At 39.0% G+C, this 25354-nt stretch overlaps 1 protein-coding gene across 1 annotated transcript in view; it reads left to right on the forward strand.

The window, feature by feature from the left end:
• dus4l (dihydrouridine synthase 4-like (S. cerevisiae)) overlaps positions 1–25354 on the forward strand; it is a 57062-nt gene that overhangs the window by 16341 nt on the left and 15367 nt on the right. Inside the window, 3 exon segments of the mRNA XM_080207339.1 lie at positions 8857–8952; positions 10653–10753; positions 21621–21771. Coding sequence (XP_080063465.1) covers positions 8857–8952; positions 10653–10753; positions 21621–21771 — 348 coding nt within the window.

The following is a 25354-nucleotide window of genomic DNA, read 5'->3' on the forward strand; positions in this document are numbered from 1 at the left end:
CTTAACTATCTTGGTTATTGCCCACTATAGCAAGAACAAATTAGAACTAAATATAATCTAAATCTTGTCTAAACTACTACTCTATTCAATCCCACTGAACTAAAATATTAAAGAAATGAAGGGGTTAAAAATATACTTCACCGGACCACACCACCAATAGAAGCTGCCTCTGAATCCGTGACGCCAGAGAATTCCCTGATGGTCGACTGCTCCACCAATTTCCTGCCTACTCCTGTAAAGGTGAGTTTCTAACAGAGACTGACACCTGCCAACTTCCAATCCAACAAAACCTTCCCTGAATTTTGGGAGTTCTTGTAAATTAAAACCAACGCATCAACTGTCTTAAGAAGAATGGAGAGAGAACTTATGGAGACATATAAGACTATGAAAGGAATAGATTAGAAGCAGGGAGATTGTTTCCAATGGCAGGTGAAACTAGAACGAGGGGCCATGGCCTCAAAATAAGGGGGAGCAGATTTAACATTGAGTTGAGAAAGAACTTCTTCACCTGAAATGTCATGAATCTGTGAATTCCCTGTCCAGTGAAGCAGTTCAGGCCATCTCACTAAATGTTTTTAAGGCAACGATTGCTACATTTTTGAACAGTAAAGGAATTAAGGGTTGTGGTGAGTGGGTGGGAAAGTGGAGCTGAGTCCACAAAATGATCAATCATGACCTTATTGAATGGCGGAGCAGGCTTAAGGGGCCAGGTGACCTATTCCTGCTCCTAGTTATGTTCTTACCTTCTTAGCCACTTCTTTGTGGACCTTAGTGTGAGTCCTATCCAGATTTGGGCATTTATTAGCCCACAAACCCAACAACGTTGTAAATTTCTAATAAAAAAAAAGGATCAGGGCATATGGGGAACAGATGGATTCCAGACACGGAGAGATCAGCCATGATCTGATTGAACGGTGGAGCAGGCTCAATTTGCCTACTTCTGCTCCTAAGTCCTATGTACCACTTCCCTGATGGTTGCATTTTCCCTGAGTTCCTTCCTCCCTTCAATTTCCTGCTTTTTCTTTCTTTTCACTGCCAGTCATGGATTTTTTTTGTCCTTGGTGAAATTTTCCAGGGCATGAAGGACATTTGGTTGAACTTCCTGTGAAACTCCTATCTCAGTTGCCAGGTGATTATAGTTTGAAAAGGCATTTTTTTTTAATTGAAAACAATTCATCCAAATACAAACCAAAATACATCATAATTTCACAACAATGTATTATAAACTAAGATGCATTGCAATTTCACAACAATATGAAGGGCATAGATAGGGTGAACAGAATCAGAAACCCTACAGTATAGAAAGAGGCCATTCAGCCCATCAAGTCTGTACCAACCACAAACCCATCCAGGTCCTACCCCCATATCTCTATATATATATTTTACCCACTAATCCCTCTAATCTATGCATCTCAGGACACAAGGGGCAATTTTAGCATGGCCAATCAACCTAACTCGCACATCTTTGGACACCTGCACAGACACAAGAAGGTGCAAACTCCACACAGACAGTGACCCAAGCCAGGGAATTGAACCCAGGTCCCTGGAGCTGTGAAGTAGCTGTTCTAACCACTGTGCTGTCCCAACAGTTAGAAGCTTTTTCCAGGTCAGAAATGACAAACACAAAGAGTCATAAGTTTAAGGGGGGGGGGGGGGGGGGAGGTTCAATACAGATATGCAGGATACGTATTTTACACAAAAGGGTGGTAGGAGCCTGGAATGCACTACCAAGCAAGGCAGACATGCTAGAATCATTTAAGACTTAGCTAAGCCACATGAACAGACTGGGAATAGAGGGGTACAAACGGATGATTGAGTTAGGGACACATGAGCGGTGCATGCTTGGAGGGCCGAAAGGCCGGTTCCTGTGCTGTACTGTTCTTTGTTTGTTAATAAATTGTAAAAAGGAACAAACCAATATTACAACTGTGTATGTGCCATCCTTAATGCACCAACTAAAATTTAGAAAGGCGTCACAAACACACACGTGTCCTGGGGAGCGAATGAATGGGTGACGCGCGCCCGGTCGATTGTCCTGCGTGATGACGCAGGGTTTTCGCGGTTGACGGCGCTCGAGTGCAGGACGGTTGGGGAGGTGAGGGGCCGGATTGTGTTGGGGACATTTATCGGGAAAGCTTTCAGCAGGCAAGATCATTCTGGAACTTTCCGTCTGCTCCGCGCGTTTAATGCCGTTTAGTCGAGTGTTCCGGCGCAGTTGAAGGGGCTGCCTGTTATTATTATTATGATGGAGTGGGTCGGGGCGTGGAGGGCCCGTCTCTTTTCCACCCCCTCCTCAGCAGGGCCAGGGCTGCACTTCTCCTGGGGGCAGCTAATGCCGCCGTAAGTCACTGGAGTCTGCTGCACACAAAAAGCAGGGCTTCAAACGGTCAATAACAATGCTACTGGAGCCCTGAGATCTCTAACTGGCACATTGTCACTTCCGTGTTTTTTTTGACGCTGGGCCCATCCCTCATTTCACTTACTTAGCACAAACTGGCCACTGTTTCCTTATTTAGCAACGCCTTATTTTTGGGAGCCTGGTTGGTGAGCCGAGCTCCGACTAGATTTTGTTTCCTTCTCCCCGTGTCCACCCTTGGTGCTGTTTTGCTCGAGGTGCAAACTTCATTTTATTTCAGTCGTTTTCTATCATTCTTTTTCATAAATGTTCTGTGAAAGGAAAAAACAGAGGATACGCCCTTTTATTCTTTTAAAAAAAAGCCCCCTCCCCTTCGTTCCTCGTTTAAGTTTGGTGAAAGTGAGTGTTATGTTGGAGAGGGGCAACACTTTTAGCCAGAATTGTGCATTGGAACACTTTCTAAAAAAAAATTATTTGTTCCTAGAAATCAAATTAAAAATTGTCCGGCACGTTTCCTTTCACCATTTATTCATGTATTTAGTGACTGCAAATCCCGGGGGCCAAACTCATTAGCCGAATTTAACTTAATTTAACTCTGCCAGTTAGTCTGTAAGAAGGGACATTCCTCAGTGACTTGCAGAATTGTGTAGTCTCCACAAATGCATTTGCACTGAGGTCCCAGCTGTGGAGATTGGCTGCAGAGGGGCTTTGACTTGTCCTGGGCTTCCACGTTAAATTGCAAACATCCAAAATGCGTAGAATATTTGTAATGTATACACTACATTAAGCTACATTAATAAAGCAGATAATTCCAAAAACTGATGTTTACCTTGTGCATTAAACCACCCGTGAGTTTCACATAACCAAACTATTAATATTTTTTCCCCAGAAAATCATCCAATTGTCTATTGAACTTATATATTTTCCGCTTCAGTGGTACAGCCTGGCAATTTACTTGACAGTTCTATTGTGTGCCTGTTGTGTCTGACTTCCCTGTTTACTCTAGACTTTTGAATTTCAAATTGTTCTTCCTAATATTTGACCATTCATAACTTATTGTCAAATTTTGTTTATAATCTTCTAAACTTGATATTCACAAGGCCTGTTTCAACGAAAATAAATCCAGTTTCCCCAAACTTTTCTAAACTTGAGTTTCTGATGCCTGGATTTGCCTTTGTTTTCCTGTATATACATCAATAGGCTCTGGTATTCAAAACTAATCTTAATTGTCTTAACCATTTTTTAATGTATGGTGCTTAAAGTTTATTTATTAATGTCATAAGTAGGCTTACATTAACACTGCAGAAAAGTTAGTGTGAAAATTCCATAGTTGCCAGAGTCCGACACCTGTTCAGTTATACTGAGGGAGAATGTACCATGACCAGTGCACCTAACCAGCATTCAAACTGTGGGAGAAAACTGGAGCACGCACAGGAAACCCATGCAATCACGGGGAGAATGTGCAGACTCCATACCGACAGTGACCCAAACTAGGAATCGAACCCGGGTCCCTGGTATATGAGGCAGCATTGCTAACCACTATGCCAGCGTGCTACCCCACAGTGCAATACAGCAGTGACATATTCCATTTTCAGATAAATGATCCTGTAGCTCCTGAAGGAAATTACTAGTTCTTGTTAGTTTTTCATTGCATACAAATTGAATAGGGACAGATTAAGCCTTACAAGAAAAAGACAGACGATCCCATCAGTGTGAATTGGATTTCAAACCAGTATCCAATCCATTTTGTCAGTCTCTTAACCTGCTGATGTCCTTTTATTTTTAAAGCCCCCCCCCCCCCAAATTTCACTGGAGCCTTGGAATTATCCTACTTATTCTTTCCTCTTTTTCTGACCTGTCTTTTCTCCCCAGTGTCAAGAAGGGATTTGTTGAAATTAACTTTTTCATGCAAGTGTGAATGAACATTTTTTAAATTAAAGGTTCTAAACTATAAACTGGTCTAATTGATTTTATTTTTTTTGAGTGGAGAAATCTGTGTCGAAAGGAAGAATAGATTTGAATGTAAAATTACATTAGATGTGGGAAGTAATAAAATACAAACAATACTGTTCCCCATGTCCTCACCTTCTACCCCACCAGCCTGCACGTTCAACATGTCATCCTACAATATTTCTGCCATTTTCTGACATGTGGTGGTGACAACGCATCCTCTCCACCACTCCTGTTTTGGCATCCTGAGCAGATTTTTCAATCTGCAATATTCTGACCCATTCTTCAATCATTCCCAGCATACCTCTATGTCCCATGGCACCTTTGCAAGTGCTAAAGATACGAACCTGTCCTTTACCATCTCTTTCTCAAGTCCCCAAACAGCCTTTTGTGATGAAACAATGATTTACCTATACTTTTGAAATACCGTATTTAGTCATATTACAGTCTCCTCTACTTTTGAAAAGACGAAACCTGGATTGGATGAATACTTTGCAGAATACCATTGTTCTGTCTGCTGTCTTTATTTATCCATGTCATATGACCTGAGCCAGGACACACATCCCAGTATTGCTGACTGGGCATAAAGAGGAAGCTGTCGTTTGGTGATTCCATTGCCTCTGCTGGTTATATACAGTATTCTTCAATGGTTGCTATACCTCCCTAATTTAACTGAGGAAATTTGCTATCTTTTTGATGTTATTGGTGTAGATCTTGACATATTGCCTATTGGCTCAGGCCTAGTGTTTCTGTCTCTGCACCTTAACTCCTTACCCTGCAATGTATGATGCACAGTGACATCCTCCAACCCACCCCTTTTAAATTGGTTTTGCATTGTCTATCCAAAGTTTTGAATAATCCAAACAACTAGATTAGTCCCATCTAACTCAGAAGTGCGAATTCAGCAAAGATTATTAGTCAAAATGGGGGGAAATTGAAAGGGCAGAAGAGACAAGAATTTCTACTGTTTAGTTTTGCAAAACTCCTTAAAATGTTCTTAACAATCCCCAGGGAGATTTTCTGGCTCTCTAAGCAGTTTCCATAAATAATGGTAGGAAGCAGGGTGGCACAGTAGTTAGCACCCCTCATAGCACCAGGGACCTGGGTTTGATTCCTGGTTTGGGTCACTGTCTGTGTGGAGTCTGCATGTTCTTCCCGTGATTGCATGGGTTTCCTCTGCATGCCCCAGTTTCCTCCCACAGTCCAAAGGATGTGCTGGTTAGGTACGTCAGCCATGCTAGATTCTGCCTCAAGTGTACCCAGACAAACACTGGAATGTGACGACTCCGGGATTTTCGCAGTAACTTCATTGATTGCAGTGATACTTGTGACACTCATAAATAAACTAAGCTTCAGAGAAGGTTTGCTTTACACCCAAATAATTGAGAGGTTTGTGACCTAGAACCAACACACAATTTGTTTTTTGTTAAGAAAATGAATAAAGAAACACAGTTATTTTCTATGCAGTCAAAACTTTCCAGGAAAATCTTACCAGAACCATAAATGTTGTCAACCTTTTGATTAACCTTTCCACAGAGTTTGAATCTCCAGACTTATAGAGTCAATTGTTCAAAAGTTAATTGCTAGTATTTCCTTTTTGGTTGGATTTTGTAGTTTTAAAGGAACACATATCTTTGCTTCAGCAGAAGAAAAATGTATTATGCTTTATACTGTATAATGTTTCTGTCCTCAAACGTTTTACCATGAATTGCACTACAGGGAATATAGTCAGAGTAGTATTAAAAATGGTATATCAGCATAAATAGATATTGCTTTTAAGCAATATTACATTAGAGAAGCCTGTAACAAGTCTACAAGCAGATATAGGTGTCCTGTGTGACATCAATTTATAAATTCTTGTATTTTCTCTAAGTACAGTTCCTTTTTCAAAATAAACACACAAGCCATCTTAGCATGGCTGTAATGATGAGTTGCTTCAGGCCACTCGAGCAGTGACATGGGAGATTAAATATATAAAAAAGTGTTGTGCCTTATATCTGTATTGCCTGTGATAACATCACATTTGTGTACCAGAGCAAAAAACTCACGCCTTTAAATATAAAAAAAAGTTCTGTAGCTAAAACATCATTGGGTGCCAAATCAAAACAGAGATGACATGGAGCTTAAAGAAACTTGATAGGAGGTTGTTTTAAGGGAACACCTTTATTAAAAAAAGATAAGTGGATCAAAGAGGAAATGCCAAAGTTTGGGGGAGGGGGAATTCATAAGAATTCAGAGGCAGAGAAAAGTGAATTTGGAGCAGGATTTATTGTACATAAAGAGGTTGCAAAGGGGGAATAGCTGAGGCTTCTTAGGAACATAAAGACAAGAATGATAATTTAAGTTTGAGGCACTGGAGGACTGAGCCATTATATATCAGTATGCACAGGACTGATGGGCAAGCAGCTCTTGTGGGCAACAGTTTGGATGAACTAAAATTTACAATGGATGAAAGATGGAAGGCAGCTTCTGAGTGAGGCTGATGGCAATTGTGATGGAGCAAATAGAGCTGGAAGGTCACTTAGGAATTAATACAATGCTGCAGGAGCAGTCCGGTTCAACCTGAGACAGTGCCTGAGGAGAGTGTGTTCGTAGTGGGAGAAAAAAACAATGGCTTCGCTCATCCCTATAGTTAACTGAATGTTGGATAAGGTATCACTGGATGTAATCAGCATACATTACTAAAGGAGTTGCTATGTCTTTAGATGATCTTGCCAAGGGACTACATGTGAAGGAGATTTAGGAGAGAAGTATGGATGGATCCCGAGAGGTGTGCCTGAAATAAATATGAAGATGTGTATAGACAAACCATTGGTAGAGATGGTGTTGCTGCTAATGAATAAGTAACAGACAGACCAGCTGAGGTTGACAATGGAGGAACAGCATTGGAGAAGGACACTGAAGGTGTTCATGTCAAAGGCTGTAGTGTGGTTGGGGGATTGTGCACCACAATAATCAAAAATGCTGTTTGCAACTATTTGGGGCAATTTAGGGCTTTGAGAAGGATGAGAAACTGGATTGGAAGAATTAAAAAGTGAATTGTCCTATTTAAAGGACAAAACTTTGATAGTGATAGTAGACTTATTCACTGGTGTGAGGTAGGTAAAATTCCTGCAAAAAATTGTTATCTTAATGTATGAAACGGTTCCAAAGGTGTTATAGAGTTGGACATTTAATCGTATGACTTATGTCTCCAGTTGCACAAGCAAACATCCTCTTTTCCCATAATTAAAAAATAATTCGAAAGATAATTTTTTCAAATGTTTGTGTTCCCCTGCATTGCTCATAACAGCATCTAAGGCTTTAATCCCGGAAGGCTAGGATAATCCCTGGAGGGTTGGTGAACCTAGGTAATATAACAATTTACTTTGGTTAGAGGGAACCTATTTAAGGTGATGGCTTTAGCAAAATCAGGCAGCAAATTCTGCTGCCAGTTTCTGGATTCAACAACACGAGGCCAGTACATAACTGATTTTGTGCAAATTGCTCCTTGATCTTGAGTCCATGCCATCAGCATGTTTAGTATTGATCGTTGCTGCTTTTAGGAAGCCAAATAAAAATCCTATTTGGGCAAAATGCTTATTTCACGAGGATATGTACGATAGGCTAGTACTGATAGAGCACAACTAGAGATCATCAAAATATTAAGATAGACACCTAGAAATCTAATAGGAATTCAGAGGAAATTTCTTAACCCAAAATGTGGTGAAAATGTGAAATTTGCTGTCAAAGTGACTGAAACGAGTACTAAAGCTGCATTTAAAGGGAAGCTGGATGGATACAAAAGGTGAAAGGAGGGTTACGTTGATAGATGAGGAAAATGGAAGGAGGCTGGAGTGGAACAAGTCTTGCTGGACCAAATGGCATATTTCTGTGCAGTATATCCTATGTAATCCTATATAATCTGCATTAGGGATTTAGCCCTATTACCTCCACAGCTGAATGAGGGTGGAATAATGTTTTCAGCCCTATTTGTAAACAGTTTTTTTCTGGTTAATTTCAACAAACTTGGTATACAGTTAGGATATGACCTAAGGAAGAACTGATTAGTTTTTGGTGAAAATTCAGATCCTGAAATTTTTTAAAGGGTTCGATAACGTCGATTTTTTAAAAACTGTTGCGGGTTGCTTATTTAGAATGTTGATAATTTAGAATGTTCTGAATTGCCTCAGCTGCTGTCCTAGAATTTGTCACAGCTGTCAAAATGTGAACAGTGGTTTCAGAACAGGTTGTTGGATGTAGAGTGGTCTGAAACTTCCTCAGTGAGATTGGAGCTCTTAAAAAGATTTTTATAAAGCTTTGTCATTACAGAGCACAAGCCAGACAGCGAACAGCAAGGAGCTGCATCACTGTAATAATGTTGAATTAATACTATGGCAGAGGAATATGCTCTGCTTTTCACTTGTTTGAACATATCACCCAATGAGCAACTTGAAAATCATAGCAAAATAGCTATTGCAGATCCAAGTATTAAGTCATATTTGTTCAATGAAAAATAAATCATTATGTATGTCATGCTATTGTGATTTCTCTTGATAGGTTTCATCAAGAACAATGACGTTGCAGTGGATTGCAGTTGCGTCTTTCTTGTATGCAGAAATAGGCTTCGTTTTGTTTCTATGTTTACCATTTATCTCTCCTCGAAGGTAAGTTTGCAGAGCAAAATTGGGTAATGTTAATTTAAGTAGGGTTTATTTTTTAGTTCAGAGTATACATCAGAATTCACATGTACATGCAATCTGAATTATATTGGAGATGCAGGATATATAAAACTTCTTGAACTTCCAGTTAGTAGCTAGAAGAATGACAGCAATATTTCACACTTACAGTAACAGACTAAAAGTACTATTCCTAAATCTTTCTTTTGGTAGACGACTTATAGTTTAAAGTACAGAGCAGAACTTTCTCCTTTTATTGCTAACACAACTGAAAAATCCTACTTTACAGGTTTATGTTAATCTTTAATCCCAGAACTGTCCTTTAATGAAAATTTTCCTGGAGATTCTCTCTCTCGCGTCAACTAGTTGAATCATCCAGCCTCGTTTTAGCACCTCATGAGTTTGCTGTTTTTAATCTGAGCGCAAACTCCCTCCTACATGGTGAACCATAGAGACTTTCAGTATCCACTTGCTCTGTCTCTCCCAGATCCACATCACAAAAATAATATAAAGGCACTGGAGAAGATGCAAAGGATGATGCCAGAATAGAAATTAAGAGTAGGAATAGCTATCCATTCCACGTGATCATGGCTGATCATCTATCTCAAGATGTGGATATGCCGGCGTTGGACTGGGGTAAACACAGTAAAAAGTCTGGTGACGAAAGGGGTAACCTCGAAAGCTAGTGAGTTTACTATCAAATAAATCGGTTGGACTTAAACCTGGTGTTGTCAGACTTTTTACTGCATCTATCTCAACACAGTACTTCCATGTTCTCCCCATACCCCTTGACACAGAATGATGAACTATCAAGGAGGAGTGATGCTGGGCTCTGTTCTGTAGAGAAGAGAACATGGTGACCCAGTGAAGGTCTTTAAAGTTGTGAAGTGGTTCTGTAGGATTGACTAAGAGAAAATAATTCCCCCTTTGAGGAATCCAAAACTAATAGAATAGTCAGAAAAAATAGATAGTCACTAACAAGGGAAGGTGATGGCCTAGTGATATTATTGCTAGACTATTAATCCAGAAAGTCAGCTAATGTTTTGGGAACCTAGGTTCAAATCCTGCCACGGCAGATGGTGGAATTTGAATTCTATAAAAAATATCTGGAATTAAGAATCTACTAATTAAATCATTGTCAGAAAAACCCATCTTGTTCACGTCCCTTAGGGAAGGAAATCTGCTGTCCTTACCTGGTCTGGCCTACATGTGACTCCAGAGCCATAGTAATGTGGTTGATTCTCAACTGCCCTCTGAAATGACCTAACCAGCCACTTGGTTCAAGGCCAACTAGGGATGGGCAATAAATGCTGAACAGCTAGTGATGCCCATGTCGCACAAATGAATAAAAGAAAAAACAAATCCAATAGGTAATTCAGGAGAAACCTCTTTACCCAGAAAATGGTTAAAATGTGGACTTTCGACATAGGGACTGGTTGAGATAAATAGCATAGGTGCCATTTAAGGGCAAGCTAAATAACTGCATGATGAAGAAAGAAATAGATAAACGTGCTGATATGGTGGGAGGAGATTCATTTCTGCTGAATGACCTCTTTCAATGCTGTGTGCAATGTGTAACAATCTAATGTTTTTTTAAAATTGTCTCTTCATTCCACTGGTGGTGATCTTACAATGCACAACTTGAGAGTTTAAATTTATTTCAATATTGTGATTTGTATTTGTTTCAGATGGTTGAAAATTTTTAATTTCCGTTTCTGGGAAAAAATTGCTTCGTACTGGAATAGAGCATTCCTCACGATCATTATAGTTTTGGTTGTTTTGTTCTTTGGTAAGTGGGGCATTTCACAGAGAAATGCATTTTCAGAATTTTTTAAAGCAATTATAAGGTCTATGTAACCTGTACATATATTGAAGCAAAAATAGCTTTCTATTTATGATCTAATTTTCTTCATTTTTATTGAATTCCAGTTTTTTTAAAGGTTGTTTTCTATATATCTGCATATTAGGATTTATTGGAACCATGTGCAAAATTTATATTTGTTTTCCTATTAATTTTCATGATCTCAAAAGATTTTTTACTAATGGAACTTGGTTTTCTGATTTAGGACCTAGTCTCCATTGAGACAAACAACACTAACATCAAAACTCTAGTCAACAATATTCAAACGGGACAAACCAGCAAATAAATAAAACCAGAAAATGCTGGTAAAACTCTGCAGGTCCGTCAGCATCTAAAAGTTTTAAGTTTATTTATTAGTGTCACAAGTATGCTTGCATTAACACTGCACTGAAGTTACTGTGAAAATTTCTATGGAGAAGGAAAATGAATGAACTGTTGCAAGTCGAACTGCCTTTTTTCAGAATATGTATAACTAGGACTTACCTGTCTCAGTCAGGGATCACATCTACACTTAGCTATAATTTGAGTGATCCTACTTTAAACACAAAAGATCTAGGTAATTGGTGTTGAAAATGGCTTAAAATTACAAACAACACATGGATATTGTTGGGGAATGGAGGTAGTTGGAAACAAGACTGTTGATAGCCTTAATACTCAGAACGAGGAATATGAAAGTGACTGTGAGTGTTATGTTTTTATTTATTTCATTGGGACAGAGATGAGAAACTTCTTCACTCGGGGTCGTGCAGTTTCTAATTCTATAACTCAGGAGGCTGTGGATGCTCAGTCATTCAATATATAATGGAGGAGAAAATGGTGTAAAGATGATGTCACTGAACTTGCAATTCAGAGACCCAGGCTAATGCTCTGAGGACATGGGTTCAAATCCCACCATGACAGCTGTGGAATTTAAACTCCATAATATGGAACTTAAACCTCATAATATGGAACTTAAACCTAGTCTAGTCACATTAACGGTGACTCTGGTAGCTATCGTAAAAGTCCAACTGGTTCACTAATGTCCTTTAAGGAAAGAAATACTCTTTGGCCAACATGACGGCAGACCAACAATAATGTGGTTGGCTTTTAATTGCTCTTTGAATTGGTACATCAAGCCACTCAGCTCCAAAACAGTTAGGAATGCTAGCTTAACCAGGGAATCAAAGAATATGGGCGGGGATCAGGTAAGAAAAAAGAGTTGACAAACAAGTCTTAATGGCAGAATAGGCTTGAGGGACTGTATGCCTTCCTTCTGCTCTGATTTTCTATGTCCTGTATTAAGGAAAGGAATTGAAATGCAAAAAAAAAGCTTGTTCTCTAGCTGGTTTAATAAATGCCACAAAGTCTTAACGGTCCCCTCGAGGAGCAGCTAGCACAGGAGACAGAGCTGCTCCTCCATTTACGGATTCTGTGTCACACGAATGCTGCTTCAGTTCTTCCAATCACGAGTTCCTTTTCCCCCACTCTTGTAACTCCTTCAGGTACAGAATCTATAATTGGAGGAGCAACAAGGGTGAAAGGGAAGGAACCTGTGATTGGAGGTCCAAGAGCAGTTATTTTAGCTGGTCCTGCAGCCTCTATGCAGGCAACTTGCTCCCCATTAACTTTGATCCAGCTGCTGGACAATAAGTCCATCGGGTTAACATCCTCCAGGAGACTGAGGCAAAGAAACATAAAAAGGAAAAACAATTTTGGCTAGTGATGGAGCAGGCCCACAGGAGCCACTACTTAGCCTCACACCAGCACAGACCTGGCTGCCATTCCTGCCCAGTGGGACTGGGGTTCTAGGTTGACATTTTTGCAATGACAACGCAAATGCGGGATATTGTTTTGAGGGGAGGTGAGAAATGGAGAAAATTAGCTCATAAAGGAGTAGCCAATTCATGGAAGTGTGTCCAGGTTCTTATAATGAAGCCCCCATGCCATAGCTTCAATTAGAGTGCAAGAGTTCTGTGGGCAGCTTATCTGGAGAGACTCGAACAGCTCCATGTAGTTCTCATCTTCGGGTCTTGGGTTCTTGACAAACATTATTTCCATTTTGGGCAGTCAGCATTATATAATTTTACATTTCCAAGTCTTGTGCCTTTCAGCCAGCTTGGATACCAGTAATGTTTTTGGTATGAGCTGGAATATCAGGTCAGTCTGCTGTTTTTAGACCTTGCTGTGTAATTTGGGTTTGTGATTGTGTTTAATATTAACGTCTCTTTGAGAGGCATGCTTTTCGGCACATTGAACAAGTTATTATTTACAACTCAGCTGTTGCCATTTCAGATTACTACCATGATTCTCAAAACATTGATGTTCGTCAACTCCTGCAATCAGCTGTGAGATATTCCTAGCAGCTGACAGTAGTATATCATTTATTTGTCCACATATCTCTTTCTGTTCATTTGGATCTGCTTACCATTCCAATTTGCTACACAAAATACTGTTATCTTGAATCATCCATGTAAATGACATAGTCTGAGTTACATAATTGTGCTCTTATCAGAATTACTACAAGGCAGATTTCTTTTGTGGATTTAGGGATAACTCTAGCTGATTTGGTCTGCTATTTAATACAAATAAAAGATGGCAAAATATGTAAGAAAAGCATATCCAAACAACGTTACACTCACTTTTGATTTCTTTCCTGTGTCGAAGGATAATTAGATGTGAACCCCAGCTTTTTTCCATTTTATAAGCTATGACCATCTCCATTTCACAAGCGATTCATATATTCCCAACAGCATGTTTCATATAGTATTTGATCCTTCATGTCTTTATTTTTCTTGTTTACAGTCTCTCCATACAGTTTATCAAGATGTTTAAATAACATACAACATCAAATATTTTGTGAGCAAAAATGATCATTGTGTTCTGTGATAGCAATTTTTTAATACTCTGGTTACATTATTGATGCCTTTCCTGATTTTTTTAAAGATCTAAATTATGCCATCTCTCAATTCTCAACGATAAATTTCAGTTCAGTTATTTATATCAATAGTGTGTTATCAGTTGGAACTATTCAGAACTAATTAATACAAGATAAAGGAGAAAAACTGCACATATCTGAAAAGCACTTTTTGTCTACATTAAAGGCATTGATGCAATATTTGTTCTCGAGTGGCATGATGGATTTGAATTGCTCCATTTGTATCTAGGAACGGCAAAAAGGCAAAACCAAACCAGTCAGTTGAAACACTGTAAATCTTTGACACTGAAAGATTTATGAATAGATTTTCATAGAACATTACAGCGCAGTACAGACCCTTCGGCCCTCGATGTTGCGCCGACCAGTGGAACCAATCTAATGACCCTCTAACCTAAACTATTCCAATATTATCCATATGCCTATCCACTGTCCATTTGAACACCCTTAAAGTTGGCGAGTCCACAACTGCTGCAGGCAGAGCATTCCACGCCCTTACTACCCTCTGAGTAAAGAACCTACCTCTGACATCCATCCTATAATTATCACCCCTTAATTTAAAGCTACGTCCCCTTGTGTTAGCTGTCACCATCTGAGGAAAAAGGCTCTCACAATCCACCCTATCTAACCCTCTGATCATCTTGTATGCCTCAATTAGGTCACCTCTCAACCTTCTTCTTTCTAACAAAAACAACCTCAAGTCCCTCAGCCTTTCCTCATAAGACCTTCCAACTATAAGAACGTAAGAAATAGGAGCAGGAGTAGGCCATCTAGCCCTTCGAGCCTGCCCCGTCATTCAATAAGATCATGGCTGATCTGTCGCTGCTCAGTTCCACTTTACCGCCCTCTCCCCATAACCCTTAATCCCCTCTCTTATCAAAAACCCATCAACCCGCGTCTTAAAAATATTTAGCGAGGCAGCCTCCACCATTTCAACGGGCAGAGAATTCCAGAGATTCACCACCCTTTGAGTGAAGAAGTTCCTCCTCAACTCCGTTCTAAACCGCCCCCCTTTTATCTTGATATCCTTTAACTATACCAGGCAACATCCTGGTAAACCTCCTCTGCACCCTTTCCAATGCCTCCACATCTTTCTTATGATGCGGCGACTAGAACTGTACGCAATACTCCAAGTGCGGCCGCACCAGAGTTTTGTACAGTTGCAACATGACTTTACGGCTCCGAAATTCAATCCCTCTACCAGTAAAAGCTAACACGCCGTATGCCTTCTTAACAATCTTATCAACCTGGGTGCCAACTTTCAGGGATCTATGCACATGTACACTGAGATCTGTCTGTTCGTCGACACTACCAAGAGTCCTTCCATTAGTCCTATATTCTGTACTCCTGTTACTCTCACCAAAGTGAATCACCTCACACTTTTCCGCATTAAACTCCATTTGCCACCTTTCAGCCCAGCTCTGCAGCTTATCTATGTCCCTCTGCGAACTGTAACATCCATCCTCACTGTCTACAACTCCTCCAACTTTGGTGTCGTCAGCAAATTTACTAACCCATCCTTTTACACCCTCATCTAGGTCATTTATAAAAATGACAAACAGCAGTGGCCCCAGAACAGATCCCTGAGGTACACCATTTGTAACTGAACTCCAGGTTGAATATTTCCCATCAACCACCGCCCTCTGTCTTCTATCAGCTAGCCAATGCCTGATCCAAACTGCTAAATCACCCTCAATCCCATGCATCTGCATTTTCTGCAGTAGCCTACCATGGGGAACCTTATCAAATGCTTTGCTAAAATCCATATACACCACGTCAACTGCCTTACCCGTATCCACCTCTTTGGTCACCTTTTCAAAAAACTCGATAAGGTTTGTGAGGCACGACCTACCCTTCACAAAACCATGTTGACTATCCCTAATCAATTTATTTCTCTCTAGATGATTATAAATCCTATTCCTTTATAATTCTTTCCAAAACTTTGCCAGCGACAGAAGTAAGGCTCACTGGTCTATAATTCCCAGGATGGTCTCTACTCCCCTTCTTGAACAAGGGGACAACATTCTGGCACCATACCTGTAGCCAATGACGACATGAAGATCAAAGCCAAAGGCTCTGCAATCTCCTCCCTAGCCTCCCAGAGAATCCTAGGGTAAATCCCATCCAGCTCGGGGGACTTATCTATTTTCATAATCTCAAGAATTGCTAACACCTCCTCCTTAAGTACCTCAATCCCATCTAGTCTAAAAGCCTGTATCTCAGTATTCTCCTTGACTACATTGACTTTTTCTTGCGTGAATACTAATGAAAAATATTCATTTAGTGCCTCTCCTATCTCTTCAGGCTCCACACACAACTTCCCACTACTGTCTCTGACTGGCCCTAATCTTGCCCTAACCAATCTTTTGTTCTTGACATACCTACAGAAAGCTTTAGGGTTCTCCTTGGTCCTATCCACCAAAGTCTTCTCATGTCCTCCTCTAGCTCTTAACACTCTCTTTAGCTCCTTCCTGGCTAATTTGTAACTCTCCAGTGCCCTAACTGAGCCTTCATGTCTCATTTTTACATAAGCCTCCTTCTTCCTCTTCACTCAAGATTCAACTTCTTTAGTACACCACGGTTCCCTCGCTCGACCACTTCCTCCCTGCCTGACAGGTACATATTTATCAAGGACTCGCAGTAGCTGCTCCTTGAATAAGCTCCACTTTCAGTTGTTCCCAGCCCCTGCAGTTTCCTACTCCAACCTATGTATCAAGATCATGTAATAGACTCCACCCTGTATTCGATGAATTAATTGCATTGAATGCTAAAATGCTGAGGTCACTTTGGTGATTTGATACAAATGTTTAGGTCCACTGTCTTGGAAGATAAACGGATTAAAGGGAGGTAATGACCCAAGGGGATAGGTTGTTGGGAGTGCCTCCTTTGGCCACAGAAGACCCCAAAGGAGGTCCCTCCCCCCGTTCCACTTGCACAGCACCGCTCCACACAATAAAAGCTGCCGTAATACCCACCTGGTATGGGCCTCCCCATGCTTGGGTAAGAGGCAGACTGAGATATGTAATAAGGCATTATTCGGCCATTTGAGGGCACAAGGGCCTGAAACGTGGGCAGGAATCCTGATGCCTCATCCCCCTACAAAATGGGAAATGGGTTGTTGCAAAGACTGCACACTGCATTTTATGTATCTCTTGCCTAAAGGCACTCTGGCAAGGGAGGGTCATAAAATCCAGCCCAGTGTTTCTATCCATTTGAAATCTTAATTCCAGCCATTTGAAGTGGTTTGAAAAGATTGCATACATACAAATTATATGAAGTGCTATAATTATATGATACCTTGTCACAAATTTTGTCTTTGGTCACTGATCCCTGGATAAGGTAGATTTTTTTTGTAGAGAGTCCAGAACAACTTACTTTAGAGCTAGGCTACAGTTGATGTCAGAAAGTGCTACTTTGTGCAAAGGGTAGTGGAAATCTGGAACTTTGTCCTCAAGAGCTATTGCGTAAGGTAAATTTAAAATTTGGGATCAGTAGACTTTTGTTAGGTAAGAGCTGTGGAACCAAATACTTGGAGTTGAGATATAAATTAAACATTATCTGATCAAATGAAAGAACAGGCTTAAGGGGCTGAATGGTCGACTTTGTTCCAACAGAGGAGAGTATCAGTGCGATCCTGAGATCTGGATTAGCTGATAGTTTCTACACAAAACAATTTGTCCTGATGCATAAACGAGCATGTTTATGAATCTTTTTCAAGCAATGTGAACAGGAATTTTAGTTGAGACTGATAAACTGTATTTGAACTTACAACTATTTGGTGGCAGGAGATGGTTAAACTGATGCTCATTTTACGTTTTATTTCCCCCTTCTCATGCCAACAATTTCTGCCACTTGTTATACGGTTTCATGTCCCTCAACAAGGAAGCATTATTTATCTATGAGTCTTGACACTGACTTTCAGTACTCCATAGTACCACATCAATAATTGTCTGATATTTATATATACCAATGCTCCAGTGCCCTGATTAACTCATGCTGTGGTTTCTTTAATACTAATTCTTCCTCTAACAGAACAGATTCATTATTGTGTCTACCTTTCATAATTGGTCTGGGAACCTAGCAGCAAGAAGTGTTACAGCCTTGACAAAGTGATTCAACTAAGCCCAGACCTTCACCATTCAGGTTCCCAACCTGCAAATGGTCCTGCATTTCCAGCAAAGAATAAGTTGATAACATCCTGCACTTTTTGTACAACTGACTTAGCTTAGGCTATCACTAATGTTGGCTCAAGAGAGGTTCAGCGCTAGTTCGTATGCTCTGAATATATTGGCTCAAACAACATCCTGGCTGTAGTGATGAAAACATCTCTGGAGCTAGCTGCCTCTCTGGCCAATCTGTTCCAGGACAACTTCAACATAGACAAATTGAAGCACTGTCAATGTGTGTCTGTCCATTAGAAGCAGGTCAAATCCAATTCTGCATATAATTCTGCAAATCCAATCAGCATACACTCATTCATCAGAATAATGATGGAAGTTGTTACTGAGGAGTGGGTACCCATCCCTAGGTATCCTATAAAAAGATGATGTTGAGCTAACTTCTTGAATCGCTATCCAACATTGATGTAGGTGTACCTAAAATGTTGTTTAGATCAGGAGTTCCAGGACTTTGACCCAGTAACAATGAGAGTACAGCAGTATGGTACCAAGTCAGGATGGTGTCTGACTTGAGGAATTTGCAGGTGACATTACCCCTACGACCCTGTTGTTTGAAGTGGTACAGGTTGCATGCAGGTTTGGAAAATCCTGGTCAAGGGCAACTTGGGATGGATTATACTTGTGGGCATTTAACATTCCCGTCATGTGAATTAATAAAAAAATTGAATATTTTTCCATTTTGCGCATGCCAAATTCTTACTGAAAGCATGCAAATCAAGTATGATATAGTGAAGCTCCCTCTACTTTTTTGCTACAACATGTCTTATTCCAAACTTCTGGCACAGTGGTTAGCATTGCTGCCTCATAGCATCAGGGACCCAGGTTCGATCCTAGCTTGGATCACTGTCTGTGTGGCGTTTGCACATTCTCCCTGTGTCTGCGTGGGTTTTCTCCAGGTGCTCCAGTTTCCTGCCACAGTCCAAAGATGTGCGGGTTACCTAGATTGGCCATGCTAAATTGCCCCTTAGTGTCAGGGTAAATGCATAAGCTTGTAGGGGTAGGGCCTGGGTGGGATTGTGGTTGGCGCAGACTTGATGGGCCAAATGGCTGTCTCCTGCACTGTAGGGATTCTATGAAACTTTATTATCCCTGAAGTTCCTGTCTTGCTCTCTGTTCCCCTGTAAGATTGTCACCAGGCTTCCACTTTCCACCCCTAGTACATGTCATCCAATGGCCCTTTCTGAAAAATGTATATTTGTGGATATTGGGTGAAGACAAGAATGGGTTCTTCATTGTTGAGTAGCTTGAAAATCCTCAACATTGTGCATTAACATAAGTTAGCAGAGCCCAGCACTATGAACTGTACTGCAATTAGAGTTGACAACTTCAACAGGAGAAAGAATAAAACATTTAAGAATTTTGATATTTAATATTAATTAAATATACAAATCACAGGGAACCTTACTCATTAAGCAGATAACTATATATATCTGAACAGTGTGTAGGTTATTGACAGTTTCAGAGTGAGTCTGCATTTATTATGCATCAATTGTGATCTTCATTTTGATACCAAATTCAAAGGTGGAGTTGCTGTTTTGGCCCAAAATATTAAGAGCAACAAATATTATCACTTGTTCTTGGACTTTGTTCACATGCATTCTGAAAGTGGCATCCTGTTCTGGCACATTCTTTGTTGTTATGCCAACATTGATATTTAAGATTGTGCATGTTCCTTTTGTTTGTTTTTACTAATGTTTCAACATAAGATTCCATGCTGTCTTTATGGGATAACAAAATTCCAAACTGTCTTTAATTACTGTTGTTATCTTGTGGTCAGTTTGCTTTCCTCACTGCTCACAACATTTGCCTGGAGTTTTCTTTTAAGTATGCTTATATACTAAACTTTGGTTTGACTGTCTGATTAGCCTGCTAAAAAAAGGGAAGCACTTTAATACATGTTCAAAATCATATTTTTAGTTTATAAGGTAGAGCAAATCCATTTTCTAATAGAATGTACTAACATTGCATTGAAAACACATATATTGTATAATGCAAGTTGAATTGCATTGTGGCCACCTGACTTTGGCAGACAAGTTCCACCCCTACCACACAATTCTTGTTTTTACTTGCCCAGTCCAGTGGCTACTTGCATCACTTCTCTATTCACCAAGGTCAAAGCAGAGACCTTATTCATACTGGTTGGTTGCCTTTTTAAAAGGCAAGTTCTGCAGAAATCTGAGCCATGACTAAGCAACTGGTAAAGACAGAGTATAATTCAGTTGGACGGATCAAATGAGGTCCAGATCTGATTCTTGAGCTGCACAAAGTTTTTTCTGATGTTTTTAATGCACCTGGGTTAGGGTAGTGAAATTCTACCAGGATTAACATCCTCCAGATTTTTATCCAATCACCCCAGCTAGAAAGTAGCTTGCTTATGGATGTTGGATGAAGACAATGTTGAATCCTGCAATGATGTCCCTAAGTTGAATAACCTGCAAACTCACTTTTTCAGTTCACAGTTAAAAGGACGCTAGGAATTATTAGATGGGCTATGTCCATGGAACCAGAAAAAGAAAGTAGGGCATATAAAATTTATTGACAATTAAATAACATATGGCATTGCATTATACAATTTTCTCTCATACACAATTTTCAGAAATGCAATCTTTTATTGTTTTAGTGGTCATAAAAATTCAGTTGGTCTTTTTTAAAATACTGCCTCAGAAAGACATCCATTAATTCAACTATTATTTAAATCTTCAAATGATTGCTGTTATTCTCTGGAGCTCATTCAGTATGATCCCCAAGAGATTTATATTAGGGCCATTACTGTTCTTGATATGTACTTGATAAATACTGGGGCTACCAGAGTAGATCAATGGTTAGGAATCCTGTGGCAAGTAACACACCTCCTGACCCTCCAAAACCTGTCCAGTCTACCATCCACAAATCAAGGAGTGTAACGGAATACTCTCCACTTGCCTGGATGAGCGCAGCTCCAACAACGCTCAAGAAATGGAAATGTGAAGGATCACCTGCTTCAGATCTGAGACAGATTGGAATATTTTCTTTATGGTGGAAGACTCTGGCAGGACAAAAGGGTTTTGGTGTCCATATACACACATAGCTAAAAGCTGGCACACAGATACAAAACTAATCAAAACAGCTAATAGAATATTGGCCAGTATCTCAAGTGACTCGTCAAAGCAACTGCCGATAATTAGGATCATAAAGGAACAGAAAGATAGAAGTTATAGGAAATCATTAGAATTAAGAAAAATGATAGAGAAAGTTGGTTTGTTGCCTTACATGTGGAATTCTTCTATAAAGTGCATTGAATTGAGCTTTTACATATTTTTTTGTTTTAAAACATGTATTCCCTCATGGAAAAACATCAATTAATAATTGGATATTCTCTTGTAATTCAGGAAATAATTTTAAAACTGAGAAATTGAAAAGAAAATCCTCTTTTACAAGAGCCTACCAAATTTTTTTTATTGGTTTACCAAGTAAGTCAGGAAACTAAACTAGTCATGGAAGGAATTCAGGATTCAGAACTTTCAAATGTTTTAGTGGCATCACAGCTCATTATGTTTTCTTTTTGTTCAAGCACTAATGTTCTTTACAACATTTTCTTTTTTTAATCCAGGAATGGATTTTGCGAGACCAGCCAAATATTTGTGTACTTTAACGTTTGAAAATTTAAGATTTACCATTTTATTATATGATCAGTTGCGAGTTTCTAATAAACTGCCTCTACTTGTAGATGCCGTTAGAGAAGTGAGGAAATATTCGGTGAACCAAGGGATTGCAAAAAATGAAAAGGTGCTTCCAAATATGTATGACCATCTCAACATGAAGCTTTTTAGAGCGCAAAGGAATCTTTACATATCTGGATTTTCACTCTTCCTCTGGCTGTAAGTATAAATGGTAAACAAAATGTTGTACTTTTAACTTCAACAAAAAGATAACTGGACCATTATCAAATGATTTGGGAGTAGGGTGAAGGGCAGAAGAAATTTAAATGGAGATTGTGGCATAGTGGTAATGTCATGGGAATAGTAATCCATGGACTCAGGCTATTGTTCTGGGGCCATGGGTTCAAATCCCACTATGGTAATTGGTGGAATTTGAATTCAGTTCATAAATCAGGAATATAAAACTAATCTTGAGAAGGTAACCATGGTTTATCGATGAACTTTAGGAGAGGAAATCTCCCATCCTTACCTACATGTGACTCCAGATCTACAATATATTTGACTCTTAACAGCCCTCTAAAATGTCTAGCAAGGCACTCAGTTCAAGGGCAAGTAGGGATGGGTGGTAAGTGCTTGCCTTGCAAAACTCATATCCCATGACAAAAATCACTATCTACTCATCAATTTGCTATTCTGCGGTGCAGGTTCTGTTCTACGAGTGTAACTTATTCTTCTACTGAACATTCATGATTTTCACTGGGGTCTCTTGTAAACATTATTTCTAAGTTTGGATATTGAAACTTAGTTTAGGTAATATATTAAATCTAAAGCAACTACCTTGCAGCCCAGAACTCTTCAGGTGAAGTCTGACTTTATTATCACTACTTGTTTTAAAATTCTCCAACTTTACTCAATGACGAAAATGCAGAATTCACTACACACTGAGTAATTGAGGTGAAGATCATCAATGCATTTAAGGGAAAGCTATGTCAATGCATGAGGGAGAAAGGAATAGTGGCTATGTTGATAGGGTATGATGAAATATACTGAGAGAGAGCTTGTATGGAGCATAAATACTAGCATTGACCTGCTGAGTTTCTGATACATAATTTTTAATTCATCTCTGATTATCTATACAACACAGTGACTATAGCACCATGAAAAGTGCTTGTGCTATCTGAAAACACAAAATTTCCGGAACCACCCCTAGATCAGCATTGAGCCTTTCAAAAGTGCTGGATTTATTAGAAATAACTTCTCCAAATTGATACTTGGGGCAAAAATGTTTGGAGTTCTAGCTTGGCAATTATATACAACCATGTTAAGACAATAGCATGAAACCTCTGGCTACTGTAAAGAATGCTCCAAATTGATTGCATTGATCAGTTGAATGTTATGATAGCTCAGAAAGCTTTGCAATTCTGCAGGATTCTATCAACTTTCTTCAGTTCAAATCTTGTAAGTTAACTAATAGTAGGTCATTTGCTAAGTCAGACCAGCGTAAAAAGGTATCAGATCATCAATGTTGACTAGCATTCTATCATTGCACTTCAGTCTGCTCAATTTAGACTAGTTTTGGAGACTAGGTTGACTTGAACTATAAACTGAACCTGTTTGCACTGAATTTTGTACGCGAACTGTATTTCTAGATCAGGCATTTTGCTGACAATCATAAGCAACTAAGTTTGCTTTCCTCCCAATGTGTTCATGGTTAATTATTTGGGGCATGTGAAAGCTTTTATCAATTTAACAAGTTTCTGCCAGTTATAAAACATTGAAGAAATGAAAAGGTTGACCTCTAATGCTCTTAAGCCACAGTTTCCATGTAAAGGCCATAAATAGGAAATTCAATGCAAGCAGGGGACAGCAGTAGCCATAAATTTACTTCCAGCATTCAGCCAGCAGTTAATGAGCATCCTTACTAATAATATCTATTTAATTACACAGTGGAGTGTTTATATTACTCTTTAGGCCAATGTTAAAATGATTGCATCCCTTGCGGGAGAGCTTAAAAGGTAGATGACGGGTTTAGAATTTCCGTGCAATCAAATGCAAACATTTTTCTTTTATTAAAGACTGCTCCTAATTAGCCTTATCAAAAGTTGAGAGATTTGGATATCCTTTTCTACAATGTACAAAACAAAAAAAAAGTTGCATTAAAAAAGCACTTGTATAAATAGCAAGAATCCATCATAATGTTTAAACCAATATTAATGAATATTCTAGAGCAGAAAAGAGAAGCTTCAACTGATAAATCAAATTTAATTCCAACCAATCTTGTGCTTTTGAAATTATTTACATTTTTAATGCTGTGCTTGCATTTTAGTTTAGCTCGTGGTTACTATTATCCATGCTCTTAAAGCAGACCCACCTTGTTTCATATGGCACCAGGCTATTAAACTGGATATTCAGGTTTATATTCAAGTATACATCTTTGTCAAGAAATTTTGCATGCATACTTCTCAGAAGTAAGTATTGCCATAGGGCCTAGTGAGATAATTGTTCAATTTGCCTGCAGAAATTTAGGTAAAACTTAACAAATCTCTTGTTGAACGAGCTGCACAATGCATTTGCTGCTGTCACATTCTGGACCAATTTGCAAGCACCTTTCTGTAAAGCAACAATATGATATAATTCATGTGGTCTTTTTGAATCATTGCTGCCTTCAGTGTGGCAACTTATGATTACAAATAGTTGGATGATGCTTTGTTTCAGGTAGAACAATGATCTGTTCTAGTACACCCTTTTGCAATTATTAATACATTTCAGTTCCTAAAATCAAAAACTTGATTGGTTATCATAAGAAAAGCAATGCTATCATTGAAAGAAAATATTTTTTCTGCATGTGGATCTTCTAGTTAGCAAATATAAAACTAAAAAGAGCAGAATATAAAATTACAGTATGTTACAGAAAAACGTACGTATGCACTACCCAAGCAAGAACAAATCTGACAACTTTTCTTGCAGATCCATCACGGAGGTTAGTTTGAAAAACCTATGTGCAAGTGATAATATCTTCTTACTAATGTCATAATTTACATGTCTGTGGAGATTAAAATAAGAAAGAATGTCTGTTATCCCTGGTATCCCTCAATAAATCAACTCCTGAACTCAACCACCTCATTCCTTCATACCCTAAACCACACAAACTCCCTGTTTGCATTACAACTGTCTCAACTTGATTGCTGCCTTTGGGAAAGAAAATATTTCAGAATAATAATGCAAGAACTGAGACTTAGTTGGGCAAGAATTTAAAGAAACTGATAAAAGCTGTCACATGGACTGCATGATTAATCATTTTGGAAATAGTGTTGATGAAAACAGGATTGCCCTCACAATATATACACAGCACTAAATTCTTAAACAATGAAACCCAAGTCCTTTGAATTATTTTCACAGCAACGATTATAGATGTATGGATTAAGTTGCTGAAAAAACCTACTTATTCCTTTCATCATGGCTCTTAAACTCCAAGCATGCATGAAGACTGAATAATACGCCAATACTTTTATTCATAACAATAGCATAAAGAAACTTGTGATTTTGCACATAATTTAGATAGATTAATGTCTTGTATTATTTAAATTCATCATGATTCAGGGGTAGCACTTTCACCTCTGAGTCAGAGTTATAAGTTCAGCCATGCTCCATACACTGAAACCCACTATCTAGGCCAGCAGCGTTTCAGAAATATCAAGTATCCTCTCTAAATTAATGCTATGTGCCATTTGTAAATCGACAGAAAGCATGTTCCCACTATAGAAGCTTAGAACTTGATTTCCTCACTGTATAAAATTGATTG

This window comes from Carcharhinus amblyrhynchos, chromosome 19 (genome assembly GCF_965287045.1).
Source record: "Carcharhinus amblyrhynchos chromosome 19, sCarAmb.v2.hapA, whole genome shotgun sequence".
In the NCBI taxonomy this organism is placed as follows: Eukaryota; Metazoa; Chordata; class Chondrichthyes; order Carcharhiniformes; family Carcharhinidae; genus Carcharhinus; species Carcharhinus amblyrhynchos.